Below are 27,722 nucleotides of genomic sequence, written 5' to 3' on the forward strand. Positions count from 1 at the left end.
AAAAAGGTACTGAATAAAACTATTATATAGAACATTCTTAGGGGATGTTTCGATATATTCCATAAATAATGGCAATAATGCATTTGTCTACTCAATGAGTGCCTGGAGCACCCATAGTTAAAGAGACATATCAATGCCTCTGTTAACACAATGTTTGTTTTATTTGGGGGAGAAAAATGTAGTATCCTCAAGACAAAATATTCCTTTGTGAGAGACAGATGACATTTTCAGATGAATGAAGTTAGAAAAGTTGTTAAATAGCTTACAGAATGAGCAAGAATCCTCTGTCCTGGACTTGCAGCAAAGGGCTTTGCTGTGAAGACACAGGATCACAGGATATCAGGGGCTGGAAGGGACCCAAAGAGGTCATCAAGTCCAACCCCCCTGCCAGAGCAGGACCATACAGTCTAGCTCAGGTCACAGAGGAATGCGTCCAGATGGGCCTTGAAAGTCTCCAGAGAAGGAGACTCCACAACCTCTCTGGGGAGCCTGTTCCAGTGGTCTGTGACCCTTACAGTAAAGAAGTGGAACCTCCTGTGCTGCAGCTTCCCTCCCTTTACCAATACAAAGCCATGTCCAAAGTGACCTTATTGACAAACTACTAGGGCCTGTATATATGAAACAGAAAATGGTGCTGCCTTGTAATGAGAAAGGGAGAAGGAGCACAATCTAACACATGTTCTTTTACTATCAAGCTGGCATTTCTAGACAAGCTGTTATTATTTTAACATATTTCTGTATTCCAGTAAAAACAAACTGCCCTCCAACTATGCAGACTCAAACTCTTCCCCAGGCACGAAGATGGTCTAGTGGTTAGGATTTGGCATTCTCACCGCCACGGCCTGGGTTTGATTCCCAGTCAGGGAAGCAGCTTTTGGAGGAGACTTGATAGGGTGCTTGGTGCCATGGTTTAGTTGTTTAGGTGGTGGGTTGGATTGGTTGATGGGTTGGACACAATGATCTTGAAGGTCTCTTCCAACCTGGTGTATTCTAGGAAGGGATAATAGGACAAACAACGCAGAACAAAGCAGGGCATAGAATCCCTATGAAGTTATAAGAAGGTTCTCCTCTAAAGTTATATCTGGCCAAAGGCAGAGACTTGTATGACACTGCAGAATTTGGGCCCAAAATTCTCTTCTGCATTTGAGATACTCATTTCATGCTCTCTTTCAGAGTCTGTCAGAAAATCAGCATTAATATATTCAAAGCATTGAATGCTTTGCATGTGCATTAAAAAGAAGGATTATTTTCTAGTACTGCTGCCCTTTTGATCAGAGAACTGTTAGGGTTGAACTCATTACCATAATACCAATAAAACTGCTACTTGTTGTATTTCACTAACTCCTGTACTGCTTTCTCTTTGTAATTTGAAGAATAACTGCTAAGAGTTTCATTCAAGCACACTTTTGTAAAAGGTTCTTGTTGCAGAAACAGATGATGCCCTACTCCAAAGGCAGGCACATCTGCAGTCCTGTATACCTGCTAGAGTGAGCAGCAATTCCTAAAAAGACAAGAAAACAGTGTTACCAGAGTCTCTAGAATGTCCTTCCACACACGCTCAGCAGTTGTTCTAACTCTTTCCTACAACAAACTCTCTTTTTCCAGTTCTGCTTGGTCAGAGTTTCCAAATGATAACATGAATTGGCTCGAAGAACAGATTTCCCAAACAGATGATGCTCCTTCACTGGAAACTGAGCCCTCTGGCTCAAAACACACACACTTGTGCAAAGCAGTTCCTGGTACTGCAACACTCATTCAGAGATCATTCTCACAGCCTCAGCTTTCAGGTCAGTACATTTGCTAAGCACCTAAAAGTCGAAAGAGCTTCTGCTCTCTGAACTTGCAGTAATCTTTGTATTTCAATACCAGTGCCAATGGCTACAGCACAATGGACATGCAGAGCCCCACTAGATCCTGAAGTTATTTTTTGGTTCTCCTCAAAGCCTCAAATCTCCAATTCTTCAGACCAAGACTTACATCTTGTCAATAAGTCTTGGAAGTAATTTGCCAAAATTACTTTGGCAAAAGCATCTTCTCCTATGATTTAGTTACCACATAAGCAATTAAAAGTAACATTTAGGCAGCAAGCTTCATTCATTGCACCCCAGATATAACTATTTAGGTGAATAAAACTACTTTAGGGGTACATTTATCTACCACAAGAGTGGCTATGAGGTAGCTGGGATAATTTTCAATTTCAAATCTCTCAAGTCTTTTAGACAGTCTGTGTCTGTTTGGGTTTATTTTATTAATTGATAAACTGTCAGGAAGAACTTTGTGGTTTTTAACTCCAAGTGGTGAAGTTCTATCAGCTTGACAGCAACGCATCACACTTACCCTGCAGATGGATTTAATGAAAGCAGATGCTGAAGAAAGGGCAGCTGACAGTTGTGTTACCCAGACTGCCTGCTGCCAGGGGAAGCAAACCTGTTGATTTCACTGGGAGTGATGCTCATACAAAGAGAATGGAATCACTTAGAGGGATGAGAAGGGATCTGTGCTTCATGCTGCTTATCTAACCACCGGATCCTTTTTTGGCCGCTGCTCTCTTTTCAGTGCTATACGTAATAATAAGAGGCATTCTTTCAACCTTCTGTGTCTGAAGTTAAACAAACACTTCTAAACTTCTTTTATAATAGGTAATGTGTACATAAGGATGTTGATGTGTGGCAACTTGATAGAGCTGTACTGCTCAAGCACTTCTGCAGGGTTGGAGAACCCTGCCCTCCAACACGCAGGGGCTGTGCTAAGTAGCCTGCTAGTCACTGGTAACTACACACAGATGACACTCCTGCAAACAGTCATAGCCAGGGGTGGAAGATCCATACATACTTAAAAAAACTCCAACTCACCAACAAAGTTTAATAGAGAAATGGGTTTTTTCACAGTGACCATACCCACGCTGCTTTGGGCTCACAGGTGATATGCTGCAAAGTCCTCAGTAAGTACCCCGCTCTACTTGACAAAAGTAGGATCAAGCTCTAAATGACTTTTTCAGGAGTTTCTCACAAAACTTCTGACCCCCAAAATAATGGTTCCAGCTCTTCAGAATGCTTCAGTACCCAGAGGTCAGGAGAAGTCCTGTTTCACTTCTTTCTTTCTTTCTGGTGGAGGTGATTAGCTGGCAGATGAATGCTTTTTTGGAGCCTATTTCTACCTTCCATACGATGAGCTGCTTAGTTCCCATGGAAGAAAAGGCAGTACAAATAACCATACTAATCACTGCAGTTCAGAAAGTTGGCTTTTACAGTCTCAAACTACTGTGTATCCAGGAAATCCTGCCAGACAGTCACTGTTTGCAAATGGTTGGGAAATGTGAGCGTCTGCCATGGAAAACAGATGAAAAGCAGGATCTGGTTAAAAGACCAAGTCTTTGCCCAAACAAAACCTTTCCAAAATAAAGAAACAATGTCTGGTAGCTGACAGTTGACCTCAGCAAGGCAAGGTGACAGCTCTGCATTGGTGCTGTCTGTATGGAACTGGAGTTTTAAAATGAGGCCAGAATTTCAGCAAGATTTAGCTGAACATCAAGAACTGCTGTCACATCTGACTGGAATATTACTACAGTGTCAAACAGAGTCTGGTTGAAAGCAAATCTGTCCTGCCTTTTAAAAAGGTACAAATCTAGACCAGCAAGACTTCCTTAAGTGTGAATAATGTACCAAAAGATCAGACCTGCACCCATGTAGGTGCCTCTCATTCACCTGCAGTAGGATGCCTTATGCAGGAGGAAGCACCACTGCAGGCTTCTGAGAGGTTATTGACGCAGGCATGAGAGGCTGTGCACACCCCAAAGGAGCACAGGGTGCTGTATTTAACAGGAATGATGTTGTGATCCTGAAGCAGCACCTATTAACTGCAGTGTTAAGAGTTCAGATGCAGGCCAAGGTATTCACTAGTGCAGGGAGTGACTGCTCAGGTCTGATGTATGCATTAAACCTGGCTAACAAACACAGTTTCGAGGGAGGGGGCTGAGGCTTGCTGTCTTCAGAAATGTGACTGGTTTGTTAATATTATCATGCTGACTCTGACTGAAAAGAAAAATTAAAAGGCAGCATCATAGAGTGCTGGAAGATTTCCTAATAAGCCATTTAAAAACCAGGTATCTAAAATCTTTAAAAACCAGTAGGAATGAAGTGTTCTAAACCAGCTTCCTACCTGGAAAACAGGTAAGAAGCATTTCAATTGGCCTTGTTATTAAATAAATGCAGACATGTTTCATGGCAGCACAGAATATCCTGAGTTGGAAGTACCACCAAGTCCAACCCTTGACTCCACACTGGGCAGCCCAGTATTCGATTTGAACTTCCTCTAACACAGCTTTAACCCACCCCCCTGTGTCATGGGTTGAGTTGAATCTGCTGCTGATATTCAATACCATGCTGCCCTCATTCCAGCTCCAAATGAAAAGTGCTGGCTGAGGCAGAGTATCCTGGGGCTTGAAGTTCAGATTGTACCATGAGAGGCTTCCTGTTCCAGTTGCTGCTTCCAGTTTCTGGGTATGGGATTTGGGGCAGGCTGCAGGTCAGACTTCTGCTGCTTCTGCTTCTGCATTTTGCTGTCTTTTCTGCAAATAGGCTGAGGTGAAGGTGCATTGGATCCTTGCCAGTAAAACTCTTTATCTCAAGCCAGAGGGGTTTTTGCAGGGGGGAGAGTGGGGCTTGTGAGAGCAGGCTGTGTTAATCCAGGACACCTTACTTCTGTCACCAAACAGCAGGCAGAAGAGCTCAGCACCTCCCACTGTTCCCCCCATGAGGAAGTGGTAGACAGCAGGGTGGTGACCTAGTGCCTTAGGTGCTCCTCATAAGCCATGTCCTCCACTCCTCTCACCACTTTTGTTGCCCTCCTTTACAATTTCACATTGTAAGTATTTTTGACAGCCTGTATTTCATTGAGCTCAAAGCCTTAAAACCTTTTATGGTCTTCAGGCTCATTAGCTTGGAGAAGAGGAGACTGAGGGGTGACCTCATTCATGTTTACCAAATGTGAAGGGTCCTTGTCAGGAGGACAGTGCCAGGCTCTGCTCAGTTATGTTCAAGGACAGGACAAGGGGCAATGGGCGCAAGCTGGAGCAGAGGAGGTTCCACGTGAACAAAACCTTTTTCACTGTGAGGGTGCCAGAGCCCTGGAGCAGGCTGCCCAGAGAGGTTGTGGAGTCTCCTTCTCTGGAGCCATTCAAAACCCATCTGGATGCACTCCAGTGAAGGTGGGGTTTTTTTGGTTTTGTTTTTTAGCAAGCTCATTATGAACTGTTTCTCACATGCAGTTCAGCTAATATAAAGCAAACAGGAAAACTGTAATGGCCTCTCAGTATTTAAGGAGAAGCTACCTCCAGTTTGGTTTCTGCCTTTATGAATTAAATTGCAAGTCACAGTAAGCATTTCTTTTTCAGGCTGTCTTCTTCACAGTTTCCTGTTTTCTTCTAGAAAATGAATCAGACATTTGTTTCTTCAAGATAAAGAAGGACTACTGAAAATATTGTTCCAGTAGACGCCATCCTAACAGAGAAAGGAAATGTTCATGAGATGATATCCTCAGCAAAGGGCACACTTTTGGTAAAGCAAACCAGGCAGCACCCCAAAACTACTCAAGGAAATGCAAACATATGTCTGTGTCTACAGAAGAAGTAGCACAAAATGGAAACTGGCTGCTCCCACCTCTCAATTGCATCCCCATGTGTTTCATACTGAAGTTTATGCTTCTCTTTCACCTCCCAGCCTAGTGCTCTCCCCTCCTAGCCAAGTGCTAAAGGAAAGAGCTGTGGTAATTGCTAGAACACCCTGGACATTCAGTGGATGTCTTGAGAAGTATCTGATTAAAAGTATATATTGGAATCAATTACAGTGCCTAAGTTGTGGCAATTATGTGCCAAGGAAATCAACACAGAAGCCTCCATACGATAACCTTGTGAGTCTCAGATCTGAAGTGGGTTTTACAAAGCAGACCATCAGATGTGAATTTAACCCAGCACAACCCCAGGTCGTGCTGGGGTGGCTTTCTGGAACGTAGACCACCTGAAGCCATGTCTGGTGCCACAGGCTGCTGGCACATTCTCCTGCTGCAACACAAAATGGCAACCTGCCACAGCAGCATGAAACTGCACCAAATCACAGAACATTAGGTGTTGGAAAGGACCTCAAAAGATCATCTAGTCCAATCCCCTTGCCAGAGCAGGTCACCTAGAGTTTTGAGTGTCTCCAGAGAAGGAAACTCCACAACCTCTTTGGGCAGCTTGCTCCAGTGTTCTGTCACCCTCCAGCCAAACGTTTGGCAGTGGAACGTCATAGCAAGGCTGTTTCTGTCCAATAATTCACTAGAGATAGCAGATGCAGCTGTTGATCTAATTAATCTAAAAAAATAAAAGTTAGGTCATCCCTCTGTCCTCAGAGTAAGTCTACCATGGAAAGAAAATAATGTGAATTCAGTCACTGCAGATGGCTGCTAAAAATTAAGTTTCTCCATAGATTTGGGGTGAGAATTGACATGGCTAATACCAAGAGCTATCCTCTATGCCTAATGCCAGAAGGAGAAGAGGGGGGAGAGAGTCTCAGACCTGGTCAGCCTGAGACCAGCCAGCAGAAGCAGGGAGGGGGGAAGAAAGAGCCCTGGGAGTTTTGGGTATACCCTCAGGTGGGGAGAAAGGAAGTGTTGGGAGGCTTTTGGGTGTGCTGTAGGGGACTGTGTGTGCTTTGGGACTCTTTTGTCACTGCTCTGTAGCTTCTGTACAGCACTTCCTGCTTTCCATTTAAACTTGCCATCACTTCTGCAATCCATTTGTGTGATGAGTGTCATTCTTTTGCCCCTCTCAGTGGCAAGAGAGGATCTGCCTGGCCTCAAACCAGGACAGCCTCACACAAAAGGTGCTCAAGAGGGGATTGGACGTGGCACTGGGAGCCATGGTTTAATAGTCATGAGGCCTTGGGTGATAGGTCGGACTTGATGATCTCTGAGGTCTTTTCCAACCTTATTGATTCTACGATTCATCTTTACAATTGATAGACCAGACTTGCAAAGTTATTTGTGAAGTTACTGCACACCGAATCAGAACAGACAAATAGACACAGAAGCCTACAAACTTCCATTCCTATTGTGATATTCTCATTGTTCACACACACAACACTCATTACACACTGTAAAAAGGTGGCTATTAAAACAAGATTTCTGCCTACAAGAGGCATTTCTGTGTCAACAGGAAGAGCAAGGTCAAAAAACACCTAAGAATGTTTAAATAAACAGAAAGTGGGTTGTGTGAAGTAGTTGTCTCTAATGGAGGGGGGCTGAAGGAGATTCCTGCTCCATCCTATGCTTCTGCAAAAGTCACTGTAAACCACAATTTACATTAAAAAGTCCCACAGCTAAAAAAAAAAAACAACAAAATAAATGTTTGGCCAAAGTGTGAAAGTGCCAATGACTCAGATTTCCCATTTCTAGTACTGTCACAAACAAACAAGGGTGACAACACTCAGGAAATTTGCTTGCAGGAAAAGAAAATTTACTCTCAACATTCTGATCTCAACTTCTTTTTTTCGGGGGGGGGGGGGGGGGGGGGAGCTCTAAAGGCCTCAGCTACACACTTGAAGTCAGATGATACTTTACCATTAGTGTAAACTCAGCTGTAAATTCCTTCTTGTCCTAGCCCTGCCTTCTGTGTCTGGTGGATGTACCTCTCCCAGAAGTAAACCGAAAGAAGAGAACATGCAGATGAACCTGATAATTTCTGCTGATACTGTGCCAATTTTAGTTACATGCCTTCTGCATGGTCATTATTTCTGCTTCCAAAGCAGCTGTCAAAATCTCAGGTAAAAAGCCCTCACAGTTCAGTCGTTTCACACCTCTTGCAGAACTTGAACAGGAAAGACAAGTACGTGGTCACAATGTGGACAACCACTCCTAGGGCCAGAAACTCAAGTTATTCAGACTAACTAGCTACTGAAGCTACTAGCCTGTTTATCCCTTTTCATTAAGTAACAGAGGACCCTGTATTCTCAGGATGTTCATCTTTTCCTCACCCCAGAGCAGCGAGATGACTTCCCCATAACCTGCAGGTGCCCTTCCAAGGCCATGCACGCTGCAAGCCCATGGTCAGCTCTAAACTCCTCCACATTCCTGTATGGCTGTTTCAAGATGTTGCTGGCAAGGGTCCACACTCCATACACCACTTCTATCAGCACTAGACTGGTGTTTGCTCTGGAACCTGAAAAAAGTAAAACTCCTACACATATTTTAGCTCCTTTTTCCTTCTATTTTTATTCCATCTTTGTACTTTATCTCACATTCAAAAGAAGTTCAAAATAAGGTAAAATCCATTAGGGCATGTTTTCCAGTGGCTTACCTCTTAACCTGCTATTTACTTACTAAATACATCTAGGAAAATGACCAAGCATTTTCTGAAAGTCCCTTTTCAGTGCCCTAGAATAACTACATTAACAGTTCCATCACACCAAGTACTTTGCATATCCTAAAATAAGAATGCTGTTCTCACAGAGATACTTCAAAGAAGAAACTCTTTTTACTTGTGCTGTTTGTGTGTCCCATCTCTGAGGGGAAAAAAAAAAAAAAAGAAAAGAAAAGAAAAGAAAAATAATCTGGAAATCTGAGAAACAAGAAACCCCAAAAAAGTAAAATTTTGAGGCAAGAACTAATACAGCAAGCAGAACAAAATACATTTTTTCTCCTCACAAGAGAGACCCCAGGTGGGGAAAAAACCTCTATATTGTATACATTGTCCCAAAAGAGCCATCTTAATACGCTGTGGCTGGGTGAGATGAATCATAGAATTGTTAGGGTTGGAAGGGACCCCAAGGATCACCTCATTCCAACCCCCCTGCCATGGGCAGGGACACTTTCCACTAGATCATGTTGCTCGGAGCCACATCCAGACTGGCCTTGAAAACCTCCAGGGATGAGGCTTCCACCACCTCCCTGGGCAACCTGTGCCAGGCTCTCACCACCCTCATGGGGAAGAACTTTTTCCTAACATCCAATCTGAATCTACCTACTTCCAGTTTTGCTCCACTCCCCCTGGTCCTGTCACTACCTGACATCCTAAAAAGTCCCTCAGCAGCTTTCATGTAGGCCCCCTTAAAATACTGGAAGGCCACAACAAGGTCTCCTCCAAGCCTCCTCTTCTCCAGACTGAATAACCTACAGTCTCCCACTTTGTCTCCATAAGAAGGCATCAGTGGGCAAAATCAGTTTATTTATGTCAACAGGGTTATTTTAATTAGCAACAGAAGCCAAGCACATCTGGTGGAAGTTCTCACTAAAGCACCTCTGCAGTAAGAAGAGATGGTTAAAAAAAATCGCTGTCATTACTACACCTCTCCTGCCAGCAAGGCAGTGCTGTCAGCTTGAGGAGTTACACACACAGGAGTGTGTACACACAGTTATTCCAAGTTAAAATCTGCTCCTCAATTTTCACATTAACTTCACATCAAACCCATCACAGAATCATAGAATCAGTAAGGTTGGAAAAGACCTCAGAGATCATCAGGCCCCATGTGCTATGCAATTAAGCCATCTATAGCTGCAGTATTTTTCCCTAGCTTCTCAAGGCTAGGAAAGCTTCTCAAGCTGTCTGTTTAAATATACAGAGCAGAATGGGTGAAATGATAAACGTGACTAGGAAAATGTAGTGTCAAAACCAAATAGGAAATGAAAAAAAAACCCTTTTGTGAGAACTCCCACGCTAAATTCTGCTCTTGCAAGCTCAGAAATGTTGACCTTTTACTCCATTCCCCACAAAGCTGTGCAGTGGAGACCAGAGGGAGCAGGCTGTACCCGTTTCCTGAGGCAAAGCTGCTTTGTTGGAGTGCTCTGGTACCTACCCCAGGTGAGCAATGGCACTGGGAGAGGCTGCAGAGAACTAACTGAGCCAACTGCTTGTGTGGCTCTGACAGAAATCATGCAGAATAGAGGTCAAGATTAGAAAAGCTACTTCTGTCCAAACTATCCAACTAATCAGATGGCCCAAAGCCTTTCTCCAGTGATAGATACTCCTATTCCTAAAGCTTTTGAGAAAATTCTGAGCACAGCATTCATATTTCCACCTTAATGTGTATAAAATGCTGCTAAGCAAACAAATGACACTAAACAGTTTGAGGTTTTCTTTTTCTTCCTCCAAACCCACATCCCCCAAGTGATTTATCAGGGAAATGAACCTTTGAAAACATGGTCTGTAAAGCTAACAAACTCCAGTTGGGCAAAATGCCTTCCCCTTATGTCTGTGAAGTCTGCTCCTATGAAGAATTCACTTCTACCTCAGGAGATGTTTGGGGTGTTGCTGTAGTTTGTACAAACCACAGTTAGTTTTTGTAAGCAAGTCTACAGGGGGATATTAAAAAGCAATCTGCAGACTTCTCCAGGAATCTTGAACTCCTGCTGCGGGTAGAATGGTCAAGCCACCAATGACTGCACAACGACACGCTGGTGGCCAAAGTCTGAGCTGCCCTATGGAAACATCAGCTTTGCATGCACCTAGAATGGCAACACTGCAAAAGGATGTAAGCTCATTCTGTAGAGAGCAACAAGTTAGTGTTTGTTCTTGCACATGATCTGCTTCAATACACGGGACAAGGACAGACACCGACCAGGTCTTAGCGCATATGCCCTGCCTTAGCAGTATCACTACAGATACTCCTGAGTTTCATGCTAGTGCCTCACTTTTTAACATGCTACTTTATATGAGCTCCTAGAAAGTGGAAGAACATAGTATTCTTGTTTGCCACACCACAACTGAAGACAGAGAGAGGTGACATGATTTCCTAAGAGTCACTTTGCAGCACAGCAGGATCTGCACTGGTTTCCTGCAACCTCAGTCGGCTTCCTAGTGACTTGTGCTTCCCTCTCCTCTGATGCTGCTGGTTTTGTGGGTGTCACAGTGAAGGTGAAGCCTAAGAAAACACATCAATCCAGAAGTTCTGATATGGCCTTCAAGAATCTCACATAAACAGAACAATCACAATTCAAACCATTTTTGGTTTTGGAAACACAATACACTTAACACAGCTTTTAAGAATTTCCTGGCAGGAGACCGTTTACTTCATTTTGTGATGCTTACACCACTGCTCACCAGTCAGTCACTGAAAAAGAGGAACAAAGAGCATTTAATAAAAACACCACAGCAGATGGACTAGGAATATTGATCACAGGTAGAGCAAAACCACTCTGGTACAGGGAAAAAAACCTCAAATGTACCATGGAAGTGTCCCTCGATTCACAAACATGAAAGACTCAGAATACAGAACCCAAAAAAGGATTAGGGACAGATCAATACCTGATGAACAAAAAGAATCATTCTAAGAAAACAGTGAAGGGCCAGCAGATACTGCACAGAGTATGGGTGGGGAAAGAGTCACTGCACTGGAATTGCAGCTCTACCAGTGCTGTGCTTAACACTGCAGCTGCCACATGCATGCTGGTAGCTGTGAGAAATGCAAGACAGCCAACTCCTTTTCCACGCCTCCACTTGTACTGCAGTCATTTGTGGTGACATTAAGCAACGATTTGAACACAATACACTCTCTTCAGCTCTCTAAGCAAGCCTGTATCTGCCTCTACACTGTAGCTCCAGTCCCAAGAAAATTGCCACAGGTAGGGAACACTGCAGCACAGAGCAATGCTCCCAAGTCCTACATTCCTGGAGAGTTCATGCTGCAGTCACAGGCATCAGCATTCACGCTAGGACTTTGCTTTAATCAATGTGAAAAAATCCCCAAACCTCCACCCTACATCACGCCCACTGCTTGCTCTCTCTCCCTCACAGAAAAGGGGAAAATGCCATAAGTCTGTATGTTGAAACTCAGCCCACATGACATTTCCTTTGGATTTAATTGCTTCCATACAATTTGTATCTGCTAGTCACGCTAGGCCCCAGAGCATTAAATATGCTGGGACAAAGAAGCTCTTGTCCTGCAATAACCTCCTTAATCAAAGAGATGGAACTGTGGGTAAAAACAATTCTCAACTTCATCCAAAGCATCCCAAGAAACAAGTCAAAGCCTAACCACTGACTGTTCCAGCATGGTGTGAAGAGGTGAGCAGTTAAAAGCTGGACAGACTTTACAGACCCTTCCCTTGTCGAACCTCTTCAGAGTTGGGACACATTTACCATCTTAAGAAGCTCTTCATAGTGTCACCTGCTTCACAAGTCAAGATGGTCAGGCACAGCATTTCTTAGGTGGTGACTAGAGAAGCTCACAAAAATTATAAATCCAATGCTCACTTTCCTCAATTGCAGCAGCCCAAACCATTAGTAAAGCCAAGAGCCAAGATCTCAACTGCACAAAAGTTATGGAAGTTCTCTGGATTTACATTGTCACCACCCAACCAGCATCTGAACTACAGGCTCCAGTCAAAGGAGCAATCAGATAGATTTCTAATGCTGACAATCACAGCTGCAAATTTAGTTTGGATGTGTACATTCCAATTTCAGAACTTCCCAAGCATCTCCAAAATGAGTTACAAAGGTGAGCTAAGGTTGAGGTTTTATTGATTAAACTTTGGTACTGCACCAGCAGATCTGAGCATCCATTCCAGATAAAAGTCACTGACAGTAACTCATCTCAACACTGTCTTGCACATTTTAACTTATTTTAATAAAGAGATGTTGGCAAGGGGAAGAGTTCAAGCACTGAATCTCACAACCACTGGAGACAAGGACAAACCAAATCCTTTGAAGTGTGGATTAAATGCTCCAAAGGCCATATGCTTTTGTTAAGGTCTCTTCCAAAGGCAGGACATTAAGAACAGACAAGATGCATGGCCTCTACCTTGGTGCCACTATTCTGCCAGGACCAAAGAAGGCTCCATCGACACAAGCCCCACCTTAGAGGGCATGCATCATGTCCATGACTAACTGTGGAACAATACTGCAGAACTGTCATACAAAGGTATTGGTGTTTTCCACATTTTTACCAGAACTCAACACACAGCCAGTTTGATGCAGTGTCCCCCATTTCTGGTTGTGTAACTACATTCCTGAGGCAGCAATGTGACGCTGTTGTGAACAGTGTACAGCGCCAAGCACACCAATATAAAACAATAAAAATCTCTACAGAATGGCTCCAGGGAAAGGCTGCATTTGGAAATCATCTGAGCACTTCAACTGTCAACAAGCTTTCAGAAAGGGAGTATTTCCACAGTATTTCCAGGACTCTTCTTCCGTCACCCTGCCGAAGGTGCTCACTAATATCAAACTGGCCATCTCTTAAATCATAGGATCACAGGATGTTAGGGGTTGGAAGGGACCTCTGGAGATCATCCAGTCCAACCCCCCCTGCCAGAGCAGGACCATAGAATCTAGCACAGGTCACACAGGAATGCATCCAGTCAGGGCTTGAAAGTCTCCAGAGAAGGAGACTCCATAACCTCTCTGGGGAGCCTGTTCCAGTGACCCTGTGACCCTCACAGTGAAGAAGTTCCTCCTCATCTTGAGGTGAAACCTCTTGTGCTGTAGTTTCTATCCATTGCCACTTATCCTATCACAGGGTGCCACTAAGAAGCGTCTGTCCCCTCCCTCTTGCCACCCAGCCCTCAGATATTTATAAGCATTTATTAAATCAGTTCCCTCTCAGTCTTCTCTTCTCCAATCAAGCTTCTCCATCAACAGAAACCACTAGGGGGGAAAAAAAATCTGAACATGTGAATCCAACCCTGAGAGCAATTAGCCTTCTCTCCTACTAGCAAACATATCTTGGTATGGCAAATGTTCACAGTAAGGTTCTAGAGAACCAGAGTGATAAAGATAACCGCAGCAATGTGCTCCAGTCCGTACGCTGCCCGCTGTGTGCTCTGTTTGCCTCCTGGAGCAAAGTCAGTCTGAGCAGCAGCACCCTGCACATGCCGGGAAAGCGGCAAAAACTGAGTCTTCACCTGAACTATGAGGCTAAAAACACATGGATGGAAAGCAATACTTGAAAAATTCTTTGCAGAGGACATGTGTACACAGCTCAGCATGTGGATCGATACGCAGCTGATAGCCCCACTTAGCCCCACGAGAGCCTCGCCAGGCACATTGCCCGTCGTTCAAGAAACCCCTTTTTATCAGAAATAAATCACACTTACATTTTTTTCTACACATGCACACGGAGAAAAATGCTGTAGATAACAGTGCTCTAAGTGTGTGCTCATTAGCCCCTGTTCCATCCCCCACTCCAGCGGTCTGGTATTTAATTACAGGGTGGAGTGGTCCCCAGGCTACTTATGTTTCTTCCAGTCACAGCCAGAAAATTTGTGCAGGAGCTGACATGCAGGAGTGCGACTGCTTCAAGTTATGGCTGGTTCCTGGTCAGCAAGGTTGGCTCACTGCTCTCTGCCAGTCCCATCACTGCTTTTGTTTAATAATTCTTGAAAATACATTAAAACACAACAAATCGCCTTCCAAACTTCGACAGCTAGCAAAGGCTTTAATAGGGCATCATTTGGCTACTGGCTCTTCATTTCCCTTCTCCTTTTTCTTTTGCTAATGACTATAAACAACTCTTTTATCATTAGGTTGGAAAGAAACAGCAATTCTTTTTGAGAGAATGATCTTGAACACAGGGAAAAGGTAACCTTGTGTGCCCACCTGGACCAAACAGCCTTTTCAAGTGCATCCTCTGACTGAACCCTACGTATTATTGCAGAGTCTTAAATGCTGTTTCCCATAAACCATCTGAAGTTTATGCAGAAAATTCCATTTTCACCTGAAAATCATCACACCACTTGCAAAGTATTATAATTCCTATGTGATTTGTATATATATATATGCATATATATATATATATATATATATATAGTAAAGTTTTATTCCCCAAAGCAGTGGGATATAAAGACACAGATATGACAGGTGTAAATACATTATTCCAGCAACTATTTGTCTTGTAGAAATGAGAAAAGATCTGCTGGATGAATAAAACTGGGGAAACAAAACAAAGACTAACCCAGGTAGTAAATTAGATACACAATGAAATTTTTTTTTATATATTAAAAAAAGGATGCTGTTAATCAAGAGTATTATCATTGACAGGATTTGGAAAGGAAGCGAAAGACACTTTGGAGTTTCATCCATAGGGTTGTTTGGTGGGGGTTTTTTTTAACATGGGACTCACGTTTTTGGCCCAAGCAGCTCTTGCTCCATGCACTTGGAAAACTGTCTCTATGTCAGGTGTGTGACAGGAAAGCTCATTTTTATATTAGTCAAAAGCCAAAGAGCAGGCAGAGATTGTGTTCTGTCATTTTAAGCCAGAGGTATCTGAAAGCACCTGCTGGCCCTTGCAAGGATTTATATGAAATATTTAGGAAGGATGTGTTATAATGCACCACAAAGCTGCATCTTCTCTGTCCTCCTGAGAAAAATATATGCCAAGTCTGTATCAATGGATCTTAATTCAGGTGATAGATTAATGAAAACCTCCTGATTCAGGCCCTGGCACTTGTCCATCTGGTATTATAAACCACAGACAGTAACACACAGAATGGCAGAAAGAAACAAACCCTATTTCCAAGCTTTGCCAGTAACTCAAGAGAAGAACAAGAGGGAGTAACCTAAACTGTGGGGAGTACTCCAAAGATTTGGTCCTTGAGTAGCCCCCTGGAGATTCCAAAGGCCACAACACAAGGGAGTCACTACAGACTGATGTAAAATATCCATTTATTATTTTTTCCTGAACAGTAAACATTCTCTGTCTCCCGTGTCCCGCCAGGCATGCTCCTATATACCGTTTGTTAGGCAGGCAGAGCCGAGCGTGAACTCCAGGCACAGCTCTCCTGTCTGAGAGCTGCGAGGGACGGGGCCCTGCTCTCCCGCAGCATCCTCAGGCATGAATTTCCTCAGTCACTGTTTCATGTCACTAGCAAACGTTTTGTCCCTGCATATTCCCGGTTCACACAGCGCCTTTAATCCGCAGTAAACCCGGAGCAGAGATAGGGAAGCTGCTCAGACATGGCACCGCTGCCTCACCGCCTAGTGCTGCTATCCCGTAGCCCATTAAAACGCTTTGAATCAAATGCCAAATGTCGCAAATAAAACACCCTGCCTCGAATTCCCGGCCAGGAAGGCTCGGCAGTTGTGTGCCCACACTTCTCCGGACCTGTCACTGACAGGAGGCCTCCCCTATGTCCCGGGGGCTATAAATACCCGCACAGGCCCGCGCTGCCCTGCGTGCCCCCAGCCGCAGCAGGGCCTGGGCTGCGAGCCGAGCCGTGCGGGTCCCGCAGCCCAGCCGACCGTGTTCCGGCAGCTCACGGACACCCAATGCCCCGCTCCGCCTTCTGGAAATGTCCCCGCAACAGCTGCTATCAGACTGATCTCTGAAGAGCAGCTTCTGAACCCCGGCGGTGCGGCCCGGCAGCAGGGACACAGGAGCCGGCAGCTGCCAGGCACGGCTGACCGCAGCCACCGCCGGCCTCCGGCCCGCGCCGCTGCCGCTGAAGCAGAGCTTCCCCGCATCAGCCTCACACTGGCACACTCTCGGCGGTCCCCGCCGCCGCCGCCTCCCCGACAATTGGTGCCCCTGCCGCCCTCAGCTCACGGTACTGCCCCCCGCTCCGGCCCCCCTCAGCTCACGGTAGTGCCTCTCCCCTCAGCCGCCCCCCGCCCCGGCTGTCCCCCGCTCCGGTGCCCTCCTCCGCTTCACGGCGCTGCCCCCTCGGCGCTGCCGCTTCCCGGCCGGCCTGACGGACCGCCCCCACTCCGCGCTAAGCTCCGCCGCGAAACTTGGCTGACAGCCCTGCTCCGGTGCGGAGAGTGCCACGACAAGCGTCTGCCGTCCCGGGACCCCGGAGCCGCCGCACTCACTTGAGGAAGTATCGCTGTCCCGTGTGCGTGAGCGCCATCTCCCAGCCGGGAGGCAGCGGCAGCTCGTCCGTCACGTCGTAGGAGCGCTGGCGGAGGTGAGCGTGCTGAGGAGCGGTCGCCGACCCCAGCAGCGAGGCGGGAGAGGAGTGGGAGCGGACGTGCTGCGCGGCGGCGGGCCGTGGCGGGGGCCCGCCCGAGTCCGTGCTCGACTGCCGCGAGTGCGAGCCTGAGTCGGGCTCCTTGAAGAAGGACTCAGGCAGGATCTTCTTCCTCCAGGAGCTGGGCTTGGGGTTCATCACCGCGTTGAAGAGAGCTTCCAGCTCTGTGTCCAGGTCCTGCGTGACATGGATCACCTGCTGTCCCGGCGGCGGCGGCACCGGAGCGGGGTTCATTTTCTACTCGTCGGCCCCGACGGCGGGCGCAGACGTCCCGGTGGGAGTACGGGCGGTCGCCGGGGCCGGCCCCGCTGCAAGCCGCCGCCGAGGACGTGCGGGCGGCTCTCCGCGATCAGTTCCGCTCTGCCGGGGCCGGCGGCGAAGCGGGCGGCGCGAGGAGTGCCTCTTCGGCCCTGCCAGCGGTGTCGGTGTCCCGGGCAGAGGGACGGGCGGGTCAACCCCCGGGCAGCGCCGTGCCCTCCCCCGGGCCGGGCCAAGCCGCACCGGGCAGCGGCGGGACGAGGGCAGCGCCGGCTCCTCCCGCCCGCCCCCCGGCGGCACAGGCCCTGCCCCCGCCCCCGCCCCACCCGCAGTTATGCAACTGCCGCCAAAACTTTCGGAGTTCGGAGCTGTTGTGGGACGGGAGCGGCTTTCCCCGCAGCACAGGGCCGCTCGGGGTGGCGGGGCTGTGGTCCGGACACGCTGAAGTGTTCTTGCAGCCCAACGAGACTGGGCCCGGATCCGGGCCTGCCAAGGTGTCCCTTAGGGCTCGCCGGGGACTGCCTTCTCACCCTCCTTGCCCGCCGCTCCCCCCATACCGCACGAAGCTGGCGAAGGCCGGGGCAGGCGGCACCAAGGAGGCTGTGTGTGGCGTTCCGGGGTGGCGCGGCCGCCGCGGCCCCACTCGTCTGCCCTCGGAGCCGCGGGAGCTCTGGTGACCCTATGCCCCCCCGACGGGAGCGCCCGGCCCGGCCCTCGCCGCGGGGCTGACAGAGCAGTTGCACCTCACGGTCACAGCGCAGCTACAGGCGAGGCTTTAATGTTCAGGAACTTCACGGGTGATGCTAACTTGCTAATTAAACAAAATGATGCTTAAGTAAACTTCACAGCATAATTCAGTGATGCAGAGGAAATGGGGAACAAGGGAAGGCAGTGCTGACAGTGACAGGGACTGCTGGTGCTGTGTGGCAGTTGCGGCAAGGTTCAGCCTTTTGCAGACCGGTGCCAGATCCGTGCAGCACAGGATCATCAGTCTTCCCACCTCGCTGCTGTGGGATGGCACTTCAAATATAGCTGTGACACGGCTCCATCCCGACCGCCCCTTCGCAGGCACTTTTTATCCTAGAAGGCAGAGCTGTCCTCAAAATGTGTGCCTGAGAATCTCTGTGAGTATATGTAATGCATTTTATTTCTTTTTTGATCTTGTCTCATTTTTTTTTGGTGCAGTTGGAACAACTTTTGAATGGTGATGTGACTAGAATTTGCTTAAAGTGAGTAGCTGTGCTATAAAGAATTGTTTTGTTCGCTTTCCAACTTCAGTGCTGTCTTTTGAAGTAGGAAGCAGGCAGTGTTGTTACAACTGCACACAGATACCACACACTGGCTACACAAACACACAACTGTATTTTAGTAATGCATTTCTTCATTTCCTTTCTGCATTTTGGACAGACTTCAGGCTATGATGGTTGGTAAGAGTACATCCTGCTCAGAACCTACATTAGAAAAGCCTTGGGTAAGTAAATTTATTTTCTGAACTCATTTGTTTCTTACTCTTGTATTTCTTAAGAAGTACAAACTACCCTGAACTTGAGTTGGCTTCTGCAGCTTCAATCTCAACCCAACACTTGAATGCTCTGTCCATACTCAGCATTAATTTAGTACCAGTGCCTGTACAGGAACTCTGGATCAGGATCAGGTATCTCCATGGAACAGATCTTGCTCCTGTGTTTCCTGATGCCCTTGCTTCCACAGATGCTCCCTGTCATGTATTTTTCCTTACATTTCCTGTTCCATGTTTCCATGGGCTCTGCAGATCTCCTCCTTGGTTGTTTATTTTTCCCCTCCACATCTGCTGTAGTTCTGGTCAGGAAATCCAGTGCTCCTGGGACTTGTTGATGCTTCCCTTCCCCAGGAATTTTCCATGCTATCTTCTGTACCGTTCTCCTCCTGCTTCCTTACTGGGCACCCACTAGCATTATTAGTAGCACATATGGCTCTGCTAACACAGCACCTGCTCCAGGGTTGTGCAGATACTACATACCTTATCCCTTACCCCCCCTTACCCCTGTAGTTTCCTTGTATAAAACCTTTGGATGTTAGATGATGGTGTGTGGTTATGGCAGAGATAACGATCTGAACAGAGTGATTTTCCATACAGCCTTTACAAGGGCTTTCTTTGCTTCCTTCAGGGCTCCACAATGACACACCCATCTACCTCACATTCCTTTCCAGATGACATGTCCATTCAAGGCAAGGCTCTGCTAATCTCTTTCATTGGTGACATCTCTTCTAGGTCAATTAGACCACTTCTATAAGAGAGTGTGGCATCTCCTGAGTGTGTGCACATCTCTTCTAAATTTAAACAGTATTTATTACAGCTAGAGCTGCCCTTCAGTGAGGGGATGGCACTTCAGCTGCATTTTTTTGCTCAGTAACAGAGTCAGCTGCTGTTGTACCACTTGCATCAGGCTAAAGCATCTTTCTCCATTAACCTGAAAATGATTAAAACTGTAAGAATAAATTCTCATTGTATTGTTGTTACTGTTAGTTTAGAAAATAGTAAATTCCTTCTTGGGACACAAAATTAGAAACAAGCACCAGCTTTTACAGAAAACGATTCCTAACGTTCAGTTCACAGAAGACAATGACACAATGGGGTTGGACTCAGTGAGAAAGGAACCAAACCACACATCTGACACAGAAATCCTCTTGTCATTGCTTCTTTCTTCCAATTACAAGATCATACATTATAAACAAGGAGTGACTTGGTTTTAGATCCATTTTGTCTACTGTTCAAATGTTTCTGAATAGTCCAGACTTCTGTTGTTCAAGGGATGGATTTAGAGTGGTGTATGTTTGCTAGCAGCAAATTCAATCCATACTTGAATGGAAAGGCCAAGCAGAGATCAGAAGTGTACTGTGCCCAGAAATATGTGCCCTAGGAGGAGAGACTGAGAGACCTGGGGCTTTTTAGTCTGGAGAATACTGAGAGGGGAATTTAATAAATGTTTATAAATATCTGAGGGCTAGGTGGTCAGAGAGAGGGGACAGGCTCTGCTCAGTTGCACCCTAGGATAGGACAAGGGGCAATGGATATGAACTACAGCACGGGAGGTTTCACCTCAACATGAGGAGGAACTTCTTCATCACAAGGGTCACAGAGCACTGGAACAGGCTCCCCAGAGAGGTTGTGGAGTCTCTTTCTCTGGAGACTTTCAAGCCCTGACTGGATGTGTTCCTGCATGACCTGTGCTGGATTCTATGGTCCTGCTCTGGCAGGGGGGTTGGACTTGATGATCTCCAGAGTTCCCTTCTAACCCCTGACATCCTGTGTACTCTCAAATGTATCCTTAGATAATGCACATCTAATGGCTCAAAAAAAACCCCAAGACCCCACGTTGTAATTTTTCATCTAGATTCATCACTGCTTTGTACCAAGGTCCTCCATACATTAGAATTCTTCTGAGAAGGCCCAGGCAGGTGAAGAGGATGTATGTGTGATGCCCATTGTAACATAAAACATTCAAGATTCCCTGAAAAAATCTCAGCTTTCTGGGTAAATGAGTCACAATTATGTGCAGAGCAGGAAGAGCAAGCACAGTTGCTGTCCTGTTTGGGTCTGCACCGAGCAGAGTCTTCAAGTGGTCATGGACTACATGTGGTGACTTTCATGTGCTTCAGTGAGGAAGAGCTGTGCATGAAATGAAAGCTTGTATTCCTCCAGAATAAATGGGACAGCAAAGAATACAATGAAACTACAATGTGTGAGTTTCACTATGTAAAGGTGTGCATGTGCATCATACACACATTTACACTTTAAAAACTACACAGTTTGTAATGCAAATCAGAAATTCTTGTTTGGGCTTTGGCTGGCACACCAGAATGCATACCAGGAGTATCCTGTGCAGCCAGCTGTGATGTGGTTTGCTTCAACAAAGACCTGGTGTGTATTAGTTTCACCAAAGCAGCTATGTCAGCACACCTCCACAGTCAACATCTCCAAGGGGAAAAAAAAGAAAGAATTTATGTCAGCTTAGTTCATGTTGTTTTTCAAGTTGATGTAATTTTACTGGCAAGAAAGCTCCCTGAACATATAGTAGCTGACTGCTCAGACATACATTTCAGAAACAGCTGTGCTGACCAAAAACCTGCCCCAGTGTTTGTGTCTCAGCAGTTATTCCCCTTGCATCAAAGCCAGTGGAATGGGGCATGCCAGCACTCACTGCTCATCCACATCAGAACCAGGTCAGGTTACATGTCAACAGTCTGCAGCAGTGATCAGGGAAGAGCATCTGCTCACTGCTCCACCTTCAGAACTGCTGGCAGCGTTTAAAACCTGCCAGGTCAAATAAATCAAACCCTGGAACCCTAACTGAAATAGCAGCATTTTCTGTTGATACAAATACAACGACGGATGAGTCAAACTTCAACTTGATACGACTGCAGTAATAAACCTGCCACAATTCACACTTCTCTTGAAGAGCATTTAAAAAGAAAGACTCTGCTGTCATGTACCTGACCACAAAGCCCAGTAGAGTGTGACAGGAGACTTCCTTCCCTTTCTTTAGATAAGAAACAGCAGAGCTTTACCCATGGAGTTTTGCCAGGTTATTCCTAATCTTAGACTTCCTTTCCTACACACTGTCTATTGTTAATATTACAAAGTCACAGTACAGGAAACAGGGCATTACAGCAACTGGAACAGAATCTCCACTGACACCTTGGAGCCTGTACAGGGGCACATTTTATAAACAGCACTAAATTTAAGACAGGTCTAATGCATTTAACATTAAATGCAAAATACAATGTTAAAAATCTGAGTTCAGTTCCCTGTTCAGTAAGAATTGCTGGCCAAATCTAAAGTTCTGATACTGATTTCTGTGTGTGTATCTAAACTAGCTCCACAGCTGTTTAATGAGAACAGTTTTCCCCACATACTTCAAGAAAGGTGAAATTTCGTTCAGTCAAAGCTGAAATAAAAGCTTGCAAGAAAGCATGGCAGGGACAAACAGAAGTACAAGAAAATAAAGCCTGGAGGAGAGTCTAAGTACACCTCAGAGATGGGGAATTAAAACTTGAGCAACAGACTTTACAAAATGGACAGTGATCATACAGAGATACTCAAAAGGCTTTAAAAACAAACAAGAGGAAGAAAAGCTTCCTCCTGCTTCTTGAGTTCACTGAGGGCTTGAAAGAATATAAACTTTTTACCACAGCAAACAGACTGAGTTTTAAGAATTGGGTTATATCAGGGTTTTGGCTAAGTGGTGTAGCATTAGCAAATGAACTAGCAGATCCATAAACAGTGCTTGAAAGCTGGAAGTCTTGTTTTCAGTGTAAAGGTGATCATGAATTTGGAAAATAGGAGGTGAAATACATTCCAAGCTACGTTGAGAGACTATGAACAATGCTTATCAGAAGCCAGACCTTGAGAACCATTGCATAGCAAAACCACTCCTTTGTGGATTACAAAACCAAACTTTCTGCCCTCTGCTGTTTAGACCAGGAAAATAAAATAAACTGGGATACAAATCTGTTGAGAAGCACATAGCTCAGGGAGGAACCTAACTCTGCTTGTAAGAAAATAATCCAGTTTATGCTTAAATTGGTTGGATTTTCAGTTGTTCTATGCACTTGGACTTTGCACTGGTCTGTCACAGAGGTGCTAGGGAGTCACTCATCAGATCTTTAATTCATCAAAGTGACATACACAGGAAGGGCAGCTCTGCAAAATACAGTTAAATGTGCAGCGAAACAAAACACACACAACAGCAACAGTTAAAGGTTAAGCAGTAGAACTATTTAATCTCATTCACAAAAGCCACCAAGGATTGCATTAAATACAACTGAAGAGTGACTTTTGACAAAGTTTTTATTAGGCAAATGGGAGAGCAGCATTTATTTTTTGCAGTTCTTAGCTAGTCCTTCTTTTATGAGCACACCATCCAAAGAGGGGAACAAAAACTGTTCCATCACAAGATGAAGATGGGATTTAGCAGAACTTACTTGCTGAATCTACCCTCTAGGTCATGATTTGGCTATTGGGCTGTTCCAGCTCCCCTTTACCTATGATCAGGGTGCTGACATGTTTGGGGCACTGGGTTCTCTCTGGTGACTGCTTCCTGCAGCCCCCTGAGCCTGCCAGCAAGGGGCTAGGGCCAGCTCTGCTGAATGGCAGCATCAGCATACTGAGGCTTTCTTTCCTTATGTGAGAAGGGCAGGAATGCAGTACAGCACCCAGCCCAAACTGGGTGAACCCTCTACAGAGGGCAGGACTCCCACATGTACTCTTACACATACATGAATCTAGATGGAGGGAACATCCTGGAAATTATCATCCCCCCCAGTACAGGGTTGGTTTTGAAAACCCCCCATCAATCCAAGAGCAAAACCAAGGGGAAAAAACTACCTGATAAACATAAAAATAAATGTGCAGCTTCATATAATACTGAGACAGCTCTCCTTACTGTGGGAAGGGTCTTCAGGTAGAACTACACTTAAAAGAAATCCTCAGTATAGCCAGCTGAATTTCTGCCTTTGCCATCAAAGGAAAGCCGGTTTCCTATCGCCTGTCAGGCAGAGGTGCAAAGTTAGCACCAGAGAACATGCAACCAGTCGTTACTGGCTTAAGATCCTGGCACAGGAAAGCATTTCATCTGATCCAGATGTTTATTTTTCCCTCAAAATGTATTTGTGAGCATTGCTTTAGCTGAGAAAGCCTCCAGCCTGGCACCAGCACTACTTCATGTTACGCACTATTCTCCTGCAGTGGTTTGTTTTCATTTCCCCCAGCGCTTGCTCCAGTTGCTGGATAAGATGGAGGAGAGTGGAAGGGTCGGTTTGCAGCACCTGGGCAGTTTGATCTCCATTCTGATTGAGATGCAGCTTTAGAGTCACAGCAGGCTTAATCTGTTGTCTCAAACTTCGGCTTGCAAGCTGAGTGGGGCAGCGGAAACGAAATGGGAACAGGAAACAAAGGCTGGGTGTCAGCTCCACAATTCACAACACGTTTGCAGGGCTGTTTAAAAATCCTTTTTGCTCACATTAAAGACAGGCACAATCCATGATTTAGTTTTATCCCTAGGCAATACTAATGCACTTCAATCAATGCTTTCACTCTGAAAATTGGGTGATAATTAGCACCAAATATGTTTAGTTCATGCTTACATTTAAAACACCTATGGAGCTCTGAATTCAATTTTCCTAAGAATCACCCTGCATCATGACACATCCTGTCCACCACTAGCCATCTTTGGTGCAGTAACAAAATTATGTCAAGTTTTAAATACATGAAAAAGCTCCTGCCTCAACTCCTTTGAAATAATACAAACTGATTTCTTAGTAGTTGTTGATGATGTTTAAAAAATGCAGAGTGAAATAGCAAGTGCTGAAAAGGTAAGGGAGGTCACCTGCACATCCAGTCTCCATTCCAGGCTGTGATAGCTGGGAAGCTTTGGAGCCAGCTCGCTGAGGATGCTTCGGATCTCCTTCCTGTTGTCAAGGTACAGCTGGAGCAGTAACTGGTTCAGTTCATCTGAGAATCCCAGAACATGAATGGACTCTTGGAAGTCTATCTCAGAAATCTAGAAACAACGATTTGGGCCTTAATACAAAACCATATAAGAATCATTATTTGCTGGAAGCAAAACTGCAAGCAAGCCTTATGTGTGGTATAGAGCAGATGTTTTCCTGCAGGAATGTGTGAGGACAGTTCTACAGCTAGAGCAAAACAAACTGGCCAGGTTTTAAGTGATTTACAGATATTGAGGTATTACTGCTGTCTTGCATGAGCTTCAGGAGCAGCTTTCGATTGCTTGTTTCAAAAACATTCAACATCCTCACATTCAAGCCTTCACATAAGAGAACAAAATGCAGCACAGGAAAGCATCTGAGCTTTGTCACAAGGAATTACATGCTTCAATCACCAATTTGTCAACAGCATATTAACATATACTGATACTCACCTTATTAATACTCTGAACTGTCTGAATGTGTGCACACATAAGCGAGCACCAGACACAACCTGAAGGCCCACGTTACAGTAATTCAGAGTGGCCCCAAGAAGCTGATTCCTGTAGATCAGTGCCACATGTCCCTGTTCACTGCAGGGAGGGTCAGACTAGGTGACCTTTAAAGGTTCCTTCCAACCCAACTTGCTCTGTGATTCTATGATTTGACCTGAACTGGAGAAGCTTGGCCCATCATTATGGGAACAGTTATTTATTCACCAGAACACATGACACCACTCTAATGCAACCACATCATATAAACACATCCTTTGATCACCATATTTTACCCCAACACACAGTCATTTCTGTCAGTCATGTAACCTTACTTTAAAGAAAGATTCTGCAGTATTTCAATCCCTTCCCTCCTGCCCTTCAGAACAACTCCTGACTGAGTTTAACTGAGAATTACTTGCCTCTATATCCTTTCTCCATCTCTTCACCATTCAAATATTCTGCTACATCAATAATAAAAAGTTCTTCCAATGGAAACAGTTATTATCCAGCCATTTTGTTGTAGTATCTGCTTACACTCACCCAAACTTCTGATGTCAGGAGCTGAAAGAGCTCTCAGACGTACCCTATCAGACCAGCATGAGGAATGTGTAATGGGGCTAGCACAACACACACCCCATGCTGTAGATGAGCAACACCCCCAATCTAGCTTTGCTATTTACACAGGGCTTAACACTGAGGTATGTCTCTCCATATGGACTAAATTGCTGCATGTTCTTGCTACGTGCTGTTTAATGCTGTCAAGCCTTGCTGCAGACACTGAACACAAATGCCAGCCAGTGCAGGCAGATGCAGTGTTTCAGCAGCACAGGCTTTCAAAACTACAAGAATACATCACCAGGATTTGGAACCAGGTTTTTTCCCTTTCATCTGCATGTTCCAAGCTCTAAGTGCTGAGAAGCCATCTCTTGAGTGCACCCTTGAATTCATGATGCAAAAGGCATCCTTACCATAAGCTTGGAGCTCTCAGTAAGCAGATATGATAGCCCTTCTACTCCATGCTGAACAGTGTCAACACCGATGTTAAGTTTTCCTTTAAAGAAAGCACAAGGTATCTTTTACTTCCTTTTTAAGCTACCATGGCAATGGCAGACAAAACTGCAAACTTATCCAGAGTTAACTTGCAATACAGGCATAAAGAAAAAAGAAAAGAGCAGAGGGCTGCACCACCCTTCAAATAATAACGTAAGGAGACTGAGCAACAACTTAAGATTCTTGCCCCTCAAACAAACAATCCAAAAGCCCTAAGAAAATCCCAAACCTGGACGCTCCAGAGCCAAGTGGAGAACATACCAATGTATGCTGGTACAGAAACGGCTACCTGCAAACTTGTCCGCGGTAAGCGGGGCCCTGACGACAGCAGCGACCCCATCCCGGCACTCCCTCTGACCGCTCGGGAGGCTTCATGCTGCCCGCCAGCTCGTTCCGCTCTTCCGGCAGCGCCGTACAGCTGCTGCCGTGCACCGGGGACACCTTTTGGGGGGCCGCTGCCGCAACCACCATGTTTCCCGCTCTTCTGCTCTCGCATTGCTACGGGCGTGGCCCAGTCCGGCCCCCGGTTTCCCCGCTCCCCACTGGCCCTAGATCGCCCGGTCCCCGCCCGCGGCCCATGACAGCCGCCCCGCCCCGGCTCTTACTGGCGGCCGCCTCGCAGGCCCGCGGCGCCGCGCCCCGCCGCAGCAGCTCCACCGCCAGACGGCCCAGCTCGCCGATGGCTGAAACGAGAGGAGGAGGCCCCGCTATAGGCGCCGGCCGGCCGCACCCGCCCGTCGCTGACTCCCACCCCCTCCCTCCGGCCGGGCTGTGCCCTCCCGGCCCCACGCGGGCCCAGCCGAACCGGCCGGTGCCTGTCTCTGGACCGATGCGAGACCTGCGCCGCCCGCCCGCGGCAGGCAGCCCAGGTGGGCCTTCTGCTCTTCCGACAGCACCAGCAGCATCCCCTCACTCAGCCGGCCCGGCCCGGCCCGCTCCGCTGCCGCCTGCCCAGGAAGGGGCGGTCCGACCCTGCGGGAAGGGACTCGACTCCGGGTCGCGCCTGCGCGGGAGGCCACTAGGGCGGAGGAAGAAGTAGCTGCCGTCCGTGCTGTAGCCCCTGACAGGCTCGGAGGCAGTCCCGGTGTGTTATTGTGGCTGGTTTCGGTTTGTTTAAACACGAGCTGGGCTCAAGTTAGCGGAGGGGAATAAAAGCCCCAGGTTTTCCTTACACTGATGGAATTCGGTGTCCGTCATGAAGCCCCCCTGGTTTGCGTGGTATCCAGTACCTATGCGGATGGTTCCGCTGTCCCTGATGCTGTCAGCTCGCAGGCGACAGCGAGCCTCAAACACTTGAGGCGCTGAGGAAGCCACGCCGGCCGCCAGTACCGGAGAGCGGTGGCAACGGGCACACCTGTGCTCGCCCCCCACCGGGACGCGCCGGCTGCTGGCGGGCGGGGACTCGGGAGGGAGGGACCGGCACCACCCCTTAGCGCGGCTAAGCCCGCCCCGTGTCACGCTCCGCGGCTGAGTGGCAGCTCCGGCGGGCAATCACTTGCCCTGGACCACCGCCCCTTG

At 46.5% G+C, this 27,722-nt stretch overlaps 2 protein-coding genes and 1 long non-coding RNA gene across 4 annotated transcripts in view; 1 reads left to right on the plus strand and 2 right to left on the minus strand.

Moving 5' to 3' along the window:
* WWTR1 (WW domain containing transcription regulator 1) overlaps positions 1-17,464 on the minus strand; it is a 54,612-nt gene extending 37,148 nt beyond the window's left edge. For both annotated transcript variants that reach the window (XR_008462522.1, XM_054166747.1), the window contains exon 1: positions 16,778-17,464. Coding sequence is in view for 1 of the 2 variants with exons in the window: in XM_054166747.1 (XP_054022722.1) it covers positions 16,778-17,169 (392 nt within the window). In the remaining variant the exon portion in view is untranslated. The remainder of the gene's footprint in view (positions 1-16,777) is intronic.
* On the plus strand, positions 16,846-19,545 carry LOC128897688 (uncharacterized). Its single transcript, XR_008462524.1, has 3 exons — positions 16,846-16,872; positions 18,601-18,847; positions 19,341-19,545. It is a non-coding gene; the product is annotated as an uncharacterized LOC128897688 (long non-coding RNA).
* A 3,384-nt stretch (positions 19,546-22,929) lies between these two features.
* On the minus strand, positions 22,930-27,128 carry COMMD2 (COMM domain containing 2). The gene is made up of 5 exons (XM_054166752.1): positions 27,043-27,128; positions 26,810-26,887; positions 26,123-26,205; positions 24,561-24,734; positions 22,930-24,087 (listed from the first exon to the last, which is right to left on the minus strand). The coding sequence occupies exons 1-5, from the start codon at positions 27,107-27,109 to the stop codon at positions 23,890-23,892; spliced, it is 600 nt and encodes a 199-aa protein (XP_054022727.1). The 5' UTR covers positions 27,110-27,128; the 3' UTR covers positions 22,930-23,889.
* Between the last annotated feature and the right edge of the window lie 594 nt (positions 27,129-27,722).

The sequence above is a fragment of the Dryobates pubescens genome, chromosome 13 (genome assembly GCF_014839835.1).
Source record: "Dryobates pubescens isolate bDryPub1 chromosome 13, bDryPub1.pri, whole genome shotgun sequence".
In the NCBI taxonomy this organism is placed as follows: Eukaryota; Metazoa; Chordata; class Aves; order Piciformes; family Picidae; genus Dryobates; species Dryobates pubescens.